General features: G+C 41.0%; 1 protein-coding gene across 1 annotated transcript in view; it reads right to left on the bottom strand.

The window, feature by feature from the left end:
- Positions 1-14,515, bottom strand: part of LOC105030049 (complement factor B) — a 35,453-nt gene that overhangs the window by 9,428 nt on the left and 11,510 nt on the right. Inside the window, exons 4-11 of the mRNA XM_020047955.3 lie at positions 11,049-11,231; positions 10,807-10,893; positions 9,327-9,466; positions 9,017-9,164; positions 8,767-8,895; positions 8,550-8,642; positions 6,323-6,460; positions 6,098-6,204 (exon numbers count right to left, since the gene is read on the bottom strand). Of these exons, the coding sequence (XP_019903514.2) occupies positions 6,098-6,204; positions 6,323-6,460; positions 8,550-8,642; positions 8,767-8,895; positions 9,017-9,164; positions 9,327-9,466; positions 10,807-10,893; positions 11,049-11,231 (1,025 nt within the window). The remainder of the gene's footprint in view (positions 1-6,097; positions 6,205-6,322; positions 6,461-8,549; positions 8,643-8,766; positions 8,896-9,016; positions 9,165-9,326; positions 9,467-10,806; positions 10,894-11,048; positions 11,232-14,515) is intronic.

Raw genomic sequence — 14,515 nt, 5'->3', positions numbered from 1 at the left:
ACGTAGGCGTTCATAGTCTCCGTTTCGGTGCGGGACAGTGGATACACGTGACCCTTCGGGAGTGCGGCTCCGTCAACGAGGTCTATCGCACAATCCCCCAGCCGGTGTGGTGGCAACACAGCAGCCTTGGCTTTGGAGAAAACCGTAGCCAAGTCCCTGTATTCGGGTGGAATGGGCACGGCGGGCGCACTGTCTGGACTTTCCACCGAGGTCGAGCCAACGGAAACACCCAAACACCTACCCTGGCACTTCCGCGACCACCCCGACAGACGTCGACTAGACCAGGAGATGAAGGGGTCGTGTAGGGACAACCAGGGGAAACCTAAAACGACCGGGAACGTGGGAGAGTCGATGATGTGGAATGTAATGGTTTCGCTGTGTCGGCTGTCGGTAATCAGGAGGAGGGGAACAGTGCAACTCGTGACCAGACCTGACCCTAGTGGCCGGCTGTCTAAAGCTCTCACGGGCAGGGGGGTGTCAAGGTCCTGGAGGGGTATGTGCGACCGTAGGGCAAAAGACCTATCCATGAAATTCCCGGCTGCGCCTGAGTCTACCAGCGCCTTACACCGGGCAAGCAGCGGAAATCCGGGGAACCTAACAGGGACAGTGCACATAGAGAGGGAAGAGGTTAGTGGCGAATGTGCATGTGCTACCTGGGGTGATGCGGAAGTGCCCTGCCTGTCGCCTCTTGACTCAGGGAAGGAGGTGCGGTGTGGTGCAGTATTACGGCCTCGTTGCCCCCTGGAGGCACTCCGCACCTGCCCTCCCCGACGTCTGCCCGGCAGTGCAGCCGCCCCCAATTCCACGGGGACGGCGGTGACGGGTTGGCAGGGTGGAACGGGCGGGCCTCTACTGGGACGTCCTCGGGCAGCTAGCAGGTTGTCGAGACGGATGGAGATGTCCGCCAGTTGGTCAAAGGAGAGGGACACGTCTCGACAAGCCAGCTCCCTCCGGACGTCCTCGCGTAGGCTACACCGGTAGTGGTCGATCAGAGCCCGCTCGTTCCACCCCGATCCCGCTGCCAGGGTCCGGAACTCCAGAGCGAACTCCTGCGCCGATCTCGTCTCCTGCCGTAGGTGGAACAGTCGTTCACCCGCCTCTCTCCCTTCGTGCGGATGGTCAAACACGACTCGGAAGCGGCGGGTGAACTCAGCGTAGCTGCCCTGGGTGGGCTGCTCGAAGTTCCAAACGGCGGTGGCCCACTCCAGGGCTTTCCCGGACAGGCAGGAGACGAGTGAAGAGATCTTCTGGGCTTCGGTCGGCGCAGGATACATTGCCTGGAGCGCGATGTCCAGTTGCAGCAGGAAACCCTGGCAGCGGTCCGCCGCCCCGTCGTAGGCCCTGGGTAGCGGAATGGCCATCGCTCCCGTGCTGGGCGGCGTGGCTTGGGAAGGCGTAGAGACGGCCGGTGCTGCGGGGTTCCGCTGGCTCAGCTCTAGGCGCTGCACCGCTTTCAGTACGCTGTCCATTGCAGCGCCTAGGCTGGCCAGCATTGTTGAGTGTACTTGGACTGCCTCCGCAACACCGACCTCGCCTGTGGCTCCTTCAGGCTCCATATCCTTGTTGTAGTTTAGGTGTGTGATTCTGTCACGGCTTCGGGGTTTGGGAACAAGGAGGAGCAGGAGAAGGCGTGGTAGAAGGATATTTAATGGTATCCAGGAGAAATATACAATATATATAGTACGAAGCGTCGCACAGCTCTTTGTCACAGTCGGAGACAATCACACACAAAGACAGGGGGAGCAGAGGGAACATATATACCGGGGGGAAACAGCGATGATGAGGAACAGGTGCACTAAACGGGACACAGGTGAAATGAATGATGAGACGGTGGTGTCAGAAGGCCGGTGACGTCGACCGCTGGGGCCCGCCCACTGCAGGGGGAGGTGAACCAGCAGAGGTCGCAGTTGTCACATTTGCGACTAAGCTTTTCCTTCCTGACTAATGCCTAGAGATGTTGCTTCAATATATCCACATAATTTTCCTTCCATATGAATTTAATTATTTTGTGAAGTGCACCAATCCTTCCTGCAGCAAAGCGCACCCATAACATGATGCTTCCACACCCAAGCTTCACTGTTTGGATGGTGTTCTTTGGCTTGCAAGCCTCCCCATTTTCCTCCAAACATAACGATGGTCATTATGGTCAAATAGTTCTATTTTTGTTTAATCAGAGCAGAAGAAATCTCTCCAGAAAGTATGATCTTTGTCACCATGTGCAGTTGCAAACTGAAGTCTGGCTTTTTTATGGTGGTTTTGGAGCAGTGACTTCTTCCTTGCTGAGCGGCCTTTCAGGTTATGTTGATATAGGACTTGTTTTATTGTGGATATAGATACTTCTGTACCTGTTTCCTCCAGCATCTTCACAAGGTCTTTTGCTGTTATTCATGGATTGATTTGCACTTTTCACACCAAAGTACATTAATATCTTTGTGACCAAAATGATGGCTGTGTGGTCCCATGGTGTTTATACTTGAGTACTAATGTTCTTACAGATGAACGTGGTACCTTCAGGCGTTTGGAAATTGCTCCCAAGGGAGGACCCGACATTTGGAGGTCTAAAATGTTTTTCTGAGTTCTTGGCTGATTTCTTTTGATTTTCCCATGATGTCAAGCAGAGAGGCACTTAGTTTGAAGATAGGCCTTGAAATACATCTACAGGTACACCTCCAATTGACACAAACCATGTCAACTAGCCTGTCAGAAGCTTTTAAAGCCACATCATTTACATAATTTTCTGGAATTTTCCAGGCTGTTTAAAGGCACAGTCAACTTAATGTATGTAAACGCCTGTCCTACTGGAATTGGGATATAGTGATTCATAAGTTAAATAATCTGTCTGTAAACAATTGTAGAAAAAATAAGTCCTTAATTGACTTGCCAAAACTGCCAGCCAGATGAGGACTGGATCCCCTCTAGGTTTCTTCCTAGGTTCTGATCCTGCTAGGGAGTTTTTCCAAGTCACTGTGCATCAATTTATTGTTGTTACATTATTATAAGTTCCACACTTATTCCACAACTATTTATCCCACTTGTTAAATACATTAGACTTGTACATTTTCTGACCTTATTTGCCTTCACTGCACATTTAGAATTTACATTTTGATTGCATTTGCCTGAACTGCACATCTATACATCCCACTTGTAACATACATATACTTAATACTTAATACATTTTCTGCCCTATTCTATTTAGAATAGATTAGATTTTAACTGCATTTTGTTGTACTGTACTTATACATAACAATAAGGTTGAATCTAATCTAAAAACAAAATAATCTTATTTTTATATAAATTAATCATTGGTGGACAAAACCAACTCATAATTGGAAATGTGGATGTTGCCCTTACTTAATGCAATCGCTTCATAATTTGTCTTCCGGGTTCTGTTCTTAAAAACCAAAGTTTGCCAGGAATTACTGAGGCAGAGGTTGAAAAGGCAGTTCAAAACTGGATCAGGCTGAGCCAAGACAAACTCGGGGTACAGCAGCGGAGGCACAGACCTGCGGAAGATGAGGAAGATTAATTTGTAGCATATGCAAACAAGTGTTTGGTGTTTTTATTTAAGCTACTTTAGTTTTTTGATGTTTGGTAAAATATTACTTAAAAAAAAAAGTTCATACCTTAGTCTTTATCTTGTCTCTTCACTTTACATCAGCAGTAGATCCATTAAATGTTGGCAGTAAAGCTATTAAATGTCAGCAGTTGATCAATTAAAAGTTGGCAGTAGATCAATTAAATATCGGTAGTAGATCAAATAAATGTTGGCGATACGGCGGTGGAGAAGCGGGAAGCAGCATTCACACATTGGTGGAAGATAAAATTGACATTTTCGTTTTATTTGGCCGACATCGGTAAGATGTATGTGTGTTATCTGGGTACATAGTGGATATATAATGTTGTGCAACAGCTGAAAATAACAGAGTGGATTATTATTTCTGAGAGTCAACAACTGGAACGTCTGAGAGAGGAATTGAACCTAGAACAAAATATTGATGTTCCCACAAGACCACAGGGCATGCTGGTAGTCAGTCCCCCTCCGTATAGTCCACAAATGCAACTTTCATCCCAGCCATTACATTTTACTGAAATAACGTGGGCCACAGAACATTTATTAATGGAACTAAAGTGTACTCTTGTACACATCTACATCTGTAGATGGTTGTCCACACAATAACAGTTGAATAGCTAACCACTACATTATGTGAGCTATAAGGAAGTTAAAAGTGTTGACTGAATCTCAAATCGCATACTATGTACTACATACTAAGTATGTACTTCGCGGATAATGCAGTACGTACTGTTTTCTGTATAGTAAACTAGTATGCCAGTACTGGGACCGACTGGGGCATACTACCTCGTCAGAAAATTGCATCTTTACTTTAGATCATTTTGTCATGCATTTACATTATGCCAAGTTTGAATATTTAGCTAGACACCATAAATCACTGAGTTCAACAGACAAACATTTATTATTACGTTTACTTCCACCACAAATAGCATCTATGAACTGTATGGCTTTTATTAGTCAATATAGGCCTACTAGTATCTACTTACTTCTTGGAATAGTCATAAGTACTGAGAAATTGCTAGAGAGACTGAAGCTGAACTTTACACTGCCAAAGCAATATCATTTCATGGCACAACAATGTTCATTTTTCTTTAATTCGTGAATGATAAAATTAGTCATTGATACAATAACTATCAATATACAGTTGTGCTCAAAAGTTTACATACCCTTGGAGAATTGGTAATATATGTAACATTTATAAATAAAACATGAGTGAGCAGGCAAAACACATGTCTTTTATTTCTTATTGGATTCACATTCAACTGTATGTTTTAACAGAATGGCACAGTCATAAAACAAAACACGGCAACAAAGAAAAAAATGACCTGACCCTGTTCAAAAGTCTGCATACTTTGGAGGGTCAACTTGGCCTTGTGCTTAGGATCATTGTCGTGCTGGAAAGTCCAAGAGCGTCCCATGCGCTGCTTTTGTGCAGAAGAATGCAAATTATCTGCCAGTATTTTCAAATAACATGCTGCATTCATCTTGCCAACAATTTTCACAAGATTCCCTTTGCCTTTAGAGCACACACACCACCAAAACATCAGTGAGCCACCACCATGCTTCACAGTGGGGATGGTATTCTGTTCACTATAGGCCTCCTCTCCAAACATTGCACTTATGGTTGTGATCATTGCTCTGTTTTGGTCTTGTCACTCCAAATTAAAGTGTGCCAGAAGCTGTGAGGCATGTGAAGGTGTTGTCGGGCATATTGTAACTTGACCATGCAACTCATTTTTGTTCAAGTAACGTTGTATTTTACTCCTTGAAACAACCACACCGTCCTTTTCCAGAGCTGGCTTACTTCTCCTGGGGTTACCTGTGGATTCTTCTTTGTATCCCGAACAATTCTTCTGGCAGTTTTGGCTGACATTTTTCTTGGTCTGTATCAAGAGATCCCTGAATTTTCCACTTCTTAATAAGTGATTGAACAGTACTGACTGGCATTTGCAAGGTTTTGGATATCTTTTTATGTCCCTTTCCATCTTTATAAAGTTCCATTACCTTGTTACACAGGTCTTTTGACAGTTATTTTCTGCTCCCCATGGCTCAGTATCTAGCCTGCTCAGTGCATCCACGTGAGAGATAAAAAACGAATTGACTATTTATACACAGACTCTAATTGCAAATCTTTTTTTTTTTTTTTTTTTCATAATGTGGGCAAATAATTCTAGAGAGCACTCTATAAGGTTTTAGTAGTCCTATATTAATGGTTCTCCCTTTTACGCAGGCATATCAAATACAGGAGGACATTTTCCAAAGCTGTCACCTTAAGAGGTTATGAGAGATCGGTTTTATGTTGTAATTCAAACTAAACTCAATCAACTTTCAATACAGCGTACTCCAGAATTATTGGTACCTAGTTAAATACGAACAAAATAGGGTGCAAAGATATCTGCTAAGCTTGTAATAATTACCACAGTGTACTCTAAAATACACATAAAAAGAAAGACCACTGGTGCATTGATGAAATAATATTACATGTATACTAATTACTATTCAGGGAAATTAAAATGGAATAATTACCTTGATTTCAATCCTTGCCACCCAGGGGTATCTTTGAAGTATGGAATCTGCTGTGTTATCGTCATAGTTTCTGTGGATCCCGCATAAACCCACAGCGTTCTCTTCATCTACATAAAGGAGAGAGGTAAACCAAAAAAAACACTGAAACAAAGACACTAAATCTACAGTCCATGGAGATACAGAAACACATTATTTTATATTTGTTGATCAAATCAGGACTCTTACCAATAGCTTGATCAAAGAGTTCTTCCAATTTAGTACCCCTCCTTAGTTTAAAGTAGTGTGTCACCGCATCCCGTTTTGTCACAAGTGGCTGAATTCCTTCATCAAAGATTTCATTTCCAACACCAAAAACATAGATATCTAAAATAATAAGAGGAAGTGCCCAAATGGTCAGTGTACCTCCGGGTCATTGGATACAATGTATAAAAGGAAAAACCAAAAAAGTCTTCTTTCTTTCCCATGTCATTTTCAATTTAAAACAAATATTGTCAAAGCAAAAATTGAATTAGTCTGTGTAAGTGTGGATAATAAAATAGAACAAGCAGGGCGGAGGTAACACTTCTAGAGAGCTAATGTATAGTTACTCACAGTTCATATATTAATGCCAAAATATGATAATATTTCTCCACTTAATTTATATGTAAGATATTAATAACATAACAGTTACAGCAATGATAGAGTTCATTGACCTATTAATGTACTGTTGTTGCTGTAAACCTTTAATTAATACAATGCCTGTAGAAAGTTAACACCCCTTGATCTTTTCCCCCTTGATGACTTTGCCTCAGTTTACAGTTAGAAAAAATACACTGATCTACACAGCATACTCCACACTTTCAAAAGGGCACTGGGTAGAATCCTGCCTTTAAACAATAACACAACGTGTCTCCTTCTCCCCTTCCCTTAACGAATGAAACCAGTGTAGTACTAGCTAGTCCAGTGTGGGAACGATAGTACTGTCTAAAGGAGAATAAAGGGATTACTGGTGAGAAAGTTTCAATGGGGAATATGTCTGTCACTCTGGTTCATTTTGCACCTATAAACTGTATATTGAAATACAAAACAAATATCATAATTGTCTCCACCATCTTAAGTTAATACTTGATGAAAGTAGCTTCGGCAGTAGTAAGAGTCTATAAGGAATAAGCCAATTCCAACTTTTCTACAAACTCATTGGGGAGTGTTAATGAAAACAATCTTCACGTCATGCCACAAATCTGCTTTTAGATTTAGGTTCAAGACTCTGACTGGGCCACTCAATTTAGCAGTTAATTCCTTTGACTAGTGGTCACTGGTGAGCTACCCTCTGGTATGTTTCACTCCATGTGTTCTTCACAAATACTGCTAAAAACATTACATTTTTAGGCACTGGCATGTTTCAACTGCTATAGCCTTTTCTGTTTTTATCATAAACTAAATGAACAGAATAACAAACTGTCATCTCGTTCCTGCTTGTTCATTTTTAACAGGCAAAGGAATTATTCTCAAACAGTAATTGTGTAGTTCTCCTTTGTGGTTGAGGTTGGGTGGTGTCCTTTGGGTCTGGTGCTTTGCAAAAGTGGGCGGAGTTATTTCCTGCTTGGTTGGTGCTGTTCGGGGTTATCTTCAGATGGGGCCACCCCCGACTGAGTCCCTAGTTTTATGCTGCTATTGTATTTTGCCTGGAGGACAAGGGTCGGTTTTAGGCTCTGCTGCAATTGATTACGTTTGGAAAATGTGTTGCCAGACAATGTGATCGGCAGCATTCTATTTCCCCTGAAATCTGATTAAATGTACATGACACAAACTATGAAGTAATGAAAATGCTATTATATGTAATTGTTTTAAAATGTTTAAAACATACAATAAAAGTAAGTAGAAAATGATGGTTTATGTGTTCTGGTTTTGTTGCAGATCTAGCTTCTGTCTGATGATTCCTGCTGTCACTGGCCACAGCCCTACTGGTTGTCCCTGTCCTTGTCCACCCGGTTGTGCAACTAATCTGGACTCTGCGTGATGACAGCCCACCTGCATTTATTGATCTGCATGTCATCTGAGCAAGCAAAATCATTGATGTGGCCCAAAAGGTCAGTTAGTCTTATCATCTTCACTCAGCACAGCTTAAATAGGTCTGGCCACAGTATTAGTCTGGCTCCTCACTTGGTTTCCAACCTTACTAGGGGGCTTTTCTGAGCAACTGGGCATCAATTCTTGTTGTTGCTTTGTCTTAGGAATTTCCCTTAGTTAGGGTGGTTTAGGATGGGAAGGATAGTACTGCGAGTGTAATTTTATGTTAGTCCAAACTAATTAGAGCACCCCCATAACCTCTGCTTTATGTGGCCATGTATGCTGTAGGACTAGTCTGGTTTATAGTTAGGAAGAGCTACGAGGTCTCATTGGTTTAAGTAGGTGAACAGTAGACTGCCAGTTTGTAGTTGAATTTCAAAAGAACACAATTTTTTTACCTTACCAAGATGTCGTTCTCTTTCTTTCCTATTCATGTAGACCATTTCCCTGATTTTAGCAACCGTGTTTTCTGGGTTACCCCCCATGTTGTAAGCACCTGTATATACAGATTGTCAAGAGATTATTACGGAGCAGACCAATGCAGAAATGAAGCATTAAAAATATTAAATATATTGAAATGCTTGTTAGAGAAATGAATGTGAATAAAAGTATTACAATACCATCTGTGAAAAAGATGAGGACATGGTAAAGCTCCTTAAATAATATTTCATTTTGCTGTTTTTGGGTTGCCATGCGCTCCAGGATTGTTTTAAATGCAAGGTTCAGGTTGGTCCCAACATTTTCTCTTGCTGTAACAAATTGTGCACACACACACACCTCTCAAGTGTTTTCACATATCAAATTGAACCAGCCACTTGATACATGTACAGTGTGGACAATGAAATGATAAATACATAAGTCTTTGCTCACCATCATACTTAACATTTTCCAAGTCAGTCAGGACATCCACAAGGCTTTTTCTATTTTTTCCAGAATAATCTATTATGTTGACAATCTCTGATACTTCAGAACCAAATATAATTATTTCATAATTGGGATTGACTGCAAAACTACTGACCTGTAATAGTACCAGGAGCAAGACATGATTACATTCAGTGAATGTTAGTGGACCACTGTGGTTTGTTTATTTCTGTGTGCTTTGCTCATCAAGGAATCTCATACTACAAACCTAAATGACTCACAAACTACATAACATACCCCGTGGGTACCTATGACATACCTTTGTGGTAAGTTTCCGGACTGCACGTCTTACTTCGTTAAACTGTTCTTCCACAATGTTATTAGAAATATCCAGAGCAAAATATATGTTCATTGTTCCACTTTTCTCAATGGTCAGCTTCTTATTTGGCATTGGGTTATCTGAAAGGCATCATTATGTTTTTTGTTTTAAGTGTTTTGTCTTAACAGTTTTGGGCAACCATTACAATTGAGGTTAGGGTTAGAATTTTTTCAGGGCCCGGGACAGAATTTCACATTTAGGACCCAAACCACGGGCCAAAAAATTTATTAATACTAATTATATTACTGTCTAAAAAAAAGGTTTATAAAAGTTTTATTGTTTGTTTTAATTCTTAACTAGGCCACATTCAAATCCCTTTATTTTCAACACAGGCATTTAATTATGTCACATCTTTTTAATTTATAACCTACTCAGTCCCAATTAGCCATTACAGTACTGTACTCAACTGCTACACATATTTTGACGTTCTCGTTCAGATTTGTCGTTCCATTTATGTGCTCCAAGTTTTAGTTGAATGATGGCAATGTTTTGGCCAGATAGCTACAGTACTGTAGTTCACCAAATGTATGTTGGGTAAATTCAATTTTCTTAAGCTGCACTATGTAGGATTGTTTCAATAAAAAAACTATTACAGCATTTTGCAATTACTCACCGGTCAGAAAGCGGTTCTGCACCAATGCCCAATAGAGAATGACATTCCGAATAAAAATATGAAAAATGGAATTACCTGTTCCAAAAAAAGCGCTAACTCCTAGTTTGATGTTTCTCTTAGCCTTGCTAACATTAGCTTAGGGTTCCTGGTAGCTACCTATGGAGAGTTGGTCTAAGTCTTCTTTCTCTTTGCCGTTTTTGTAGTGAATGCTGTAGGTGACAAGGGAGGAACTGACTGTTTGTCATCCTGGTCTCTAGCTGCCATTATAGTTTCTTACAGTAAGCGAACTTCGCTCCTTATGGCATACTTATGCTATATATAATATCATCCAGGTAAAATGCGAGTTCACGAAAGAAGCCAAGGAGGAAAGCCTGCCTTGCAGAAGGCAAGAACGGGACTGGCCGGGAAGTAGCAGATTTTTTTTTCTTAATAAATCCTATCTAGTGCAGCTTTAACAAAGTTATGTTGGCGCTGGTGTTTAGGGTATCACCCTGATTGGCTGTTGGTGTTAGGGTATCATTGATTGGCTGTTGGTAGAACAACATTTTTACAGAAAAGGGTTTAATCATAATGCAGTATAAAGAAAATAGCAAAAAGTAAAAAACATGAATCCCTTCATCAATGCAATTCTTCTTTTTAATTACTGTTAACCTTCTCGACTGTTTTTGCTTTGAATGTAATGTAATACATTTTAGAATATGACTGAAGTATAACAACACGTGTAAAAGTGAAGGGGTCTGAATACTTACCAAATGCACAGAGGTATTATACCACAAAATAAAATATATTGGTTATAGAGAGACCTACCGATAGGCCCTGCCACCTGAAGGCTCTGTAAGAAAGTGCTGCTGAAGACCTCTGCAATCTCTTGCTCAGTGTCATATGTGTGTTTATCTAACAAAATAACAAAAGAACAGGTTGTTAAATCCCATACTGTCTATGACATTGAACTGTACATTACAATCGTCAGGTATCTTTCAACACTGGACTAGTTGTAACTGTGTTGTGTTTCCATAAAAAAAAATTAGGGTGTTTTTCTGGGTCCTTACAGTAACATTTAGGCTCAGTTCCAGTCCATATACCACTTTCTTGACATTCACGCTCTTTCGACCCCACCAAATATAAGCCGCTGTCACAGCGATATGTCACTTTGTCGCTGATGCCAAAAAAATCTCCAGTCCTCCTAGCACCTGCTGGGGTCCCAGGGTCAGCACAATGATCTCCCTCGCTTACTGTAGAAATATAGTAAAGCAATGTCAGAAAGACGTACTGGGAAAGTCTGAAAAAGAAACATGCTGTATAGGATTTGAAGTTGATGGCCTTATTTTCAGGTTAGATTCGATTAGATTAAACTTTGTCGTCATTGAACAAGTACAAGTACAGTACAACGAAAATCAGTTAGCATCTAACCAGAAGTGCAAGTAGCAGAGGGCAGGAAATTTACAAAGATTGAGTATAGTGTATGTAATGTGTAGATGTGCAATGAAAGCAAATGCAGTACAAATGTCAATTCTAAATGTGCCATGAAGGCAAATAGAGGAAGACAGAAAATGTAGAAGTATAATGAATGTTACAAGTGGGAAATGAATAGTTGTGCCATGAGGCAAATGCAAGTACAAATGGCAATTCTAACAGCGCAATCGAGGCAAAAAGGAGGTGTGAGGTAGCATGTGCAACTGAAATGTAGGGATAGCAGCAATGAGTTTCCCGAGGTAGACATGTACATGTAACAACTTAAAAATGCAGGTAAAATGGCAATTCTAAATGTGCAGTGCAGGCAAATTGAAGGTGTAAGGTGGCATGTGCAACAGAAATGCAGGGATAGCAGAAATGAGGTTCTTGAGGTAGACGTGTATGTAACAATTGAAACTTTCTTATCAGACTTTGCAAAGCAGTGTCAGAGTCCAGTAGTACAAAGGGAGTAGTACAACAAGATCCCTGAGAGACAGTTCTAAGAGGTGGGCGGGAGGGTATGGTTAGTGATGGGTCACAGAGTATCAGTAGATGGAAAGAAATCTGAGCCTGCTGGTGTGGGAACGAAGAGACCTGTACTCTCTGCCTGATAGTAGGAGGGCAAACTATTTGTGGCATGGATGTGACCTATGCAGACACTACTTGCGCTGGAGGTCTACGATGGTTGGGAGCTGGGCACCAGTGATGTACTTGATGGTTTTCACCACCCTTTGAAGGGCTTTCTAGCCATGTAGCATCTGCCAAGCCACACTGTCACAGTTCGTCAGAATACTCTCGATTGTGCAGCAGTAGAAGTTCACACAGATCTTGGAAGACAGGCAGGCCTTCTTCAGCCTCCTGAAAAAGTACAGGCACTTCTGCGCTTTTTTGACCGGTGTTGAGGGTCCTGGAAATGTCCTCGGAGATGTGGACACCCAGGAATTTGAAGCTCCACATGCTCCACCACAGTACCACCACAGACTTAAGGTGCGCCAGAACTAGTCTTTCGAAGCACGTCATGATTATGGAGGTGAGTGTGATAGGTCCCTTTATTGGGACAAAACAAACAAAACCTTTTTTGTAAGTAACCTTCTTAGAGTGTAATTTTTTGGTTGTTTTGTCTGTATTTTGAAAGCCTGTGATTTCAAATCCACAATAGGCTAATAAGTTTGCCTAATTAGCATTGTTAAAAATAAGTAACTGAAACTGTACGACTGTGTTATTTTGCATATCTTAAATTTTTCCAAAGTGGAAATTTACTGAAACATTTAAATAATTTTTCTTTTTGTAATAAAACGAGTTCATAGATGTAATCAATCTAGTCATTTTCTTGCCCTAAGGGGAATTCTCTACATATCAGTTTGTTAATACTTAGCATGTACTAGCTTGCTTGATTTGCTTAATTAGGGAAACAGTGCTAGTTCTGAGTAAACAAAGCTATTTCTGCAATATGCAATTTAAAACAATCGTGATAAATGTAACAAGTGTCACGAGTTGGGTAGTGGAAGGACATAGGCGCAGAGTCTATGTTTTTCCAATAGTCCATGTTTAATGAAAACAAAACTCAAACAAAACAAAAAGCAGCAACAAGTGACATGGGTTATCTCAAACAGGGACAAAACCAAAATGAACCACATAGCATGGCCAACACAATGAACTTAAATAGGGTCCCCAATTGGAGGCAATGACCAACACCTGCCTCCAATTGGGGAGACCAAAAAGGGCCAGAGATGGCTAGGGGCACAGCAAGGACGTGACAACAAGTCCCTAAACTTCCTATCGCGATCACAGTTTAATTTAAGGAATTTTGACAATGCTAAATATTCTGGCCTATAATTAATTCCCTTTGTTTTATTTAATTAGCAAGTGGAAAGGTATTGTACTGTGATAGGAGGTAATCAGAACCTAATGTATGAAAGCAAATTTTTTGGCCAACTGCGTGACTACATGTTGAGCAAGCTGTTTTTCTATTGCTTTCTTTGTTTTATTTTTGTAGTGTCGCTCATTCATATTGCATGCTTTTGAGTTGACCTTTGAATTTAAGTATGAAGGCTACATCCTGATTGTCATGTTATCTAAGATTGGAGTTTGGCTGGCCATCTAATTTTGGTTATGGCTTCACCTTAAAGAGAACAGTATACTATTTAAGCTTAGTCTGGCATGTGGCAGCAATAAAGAATTTTTTATTTTGGCCTTCAGACGCAGCTTGAGGACACAACTATCCTGCCCCACTAAGTAATTTTTAGCCCCTCTATCTCCCCTAAACATCTACTATTCAGACAGCAACCTGCACTTTGGTAGATATCTCATTCTGTTCAATTCTAAAACCCAGACTTCCTTTTTGCTATAATTGGTTTTAGTTTTCTGTTGTTATGGACATTTTGAACTAAGGTACATTTGAGAAATGTCTGCTTTTCTATTGCTTGATATGTAACTATTTTATTTGATTGTGACACACATGTCTATGAGCATCTGTTCCTCTGCTTAAACCAAGAAGGGTATCTGTCCTTTGTTCCTTAGGAATGTAGGGGAGGGGGATCTGGTATTTGCCTAGGGGGCATCATTGACTGGTATGGGCAGATTATAAGGTTACTCATTAATCTACGCATTAATGAGTAATGAGTAACCTTATAACTCATCCGGGCACCTATTGTCTGTCCGGATGCTGTAAGAGCTCTTTAGAGTTCAAGAGGTAACCCATGTGGGGAAGGACAGCTTGTCCCTTGTGTGAAGCCTAGGTATTGATAGAACAAAGGGAATGTGTTTTATTGACAAGACATGGGCAGCATCTTACCACACCTCTTTTTCCACTGTAAGTACTGATGATTGTCATGTTAGAGACTCCTCAGATGATTATTTTGTAAGCGTTTGACGCGTCTCTCTATTTGCAAATAAACTGTTAATTATGCCAAGAGAATTTTGTCTCTGTAATTCCTCCTTTAAGAGTTCTGATCGATGAAATTGCCATCACACTTTGGGAGCTCTTCCTTCGTTACTTAACCTGGAGTCTCGGAATCATTTCCTAGCGGGTTAACCTTGGTGGTCGGAAACTGGGTCCCAGAGC

The sequence above is a fragment of the Esox lucius genome, chromosome 7 (genome assembly GCF_011004845.1).
Source record: "Esox lucius isolate fEsoLuc1 chromosome 7, fEsoLuc1.pri, whole genome shotgun sequence".
Lineage (NCBI taxonomy): Eukaryota > Metazoa > Chordata > Actinopteri > Esociformes > Esocidae > Esox > Esox lucius.
This window is presented reverse-complemented; position numbering and strand designations above follow the sequence as displayed.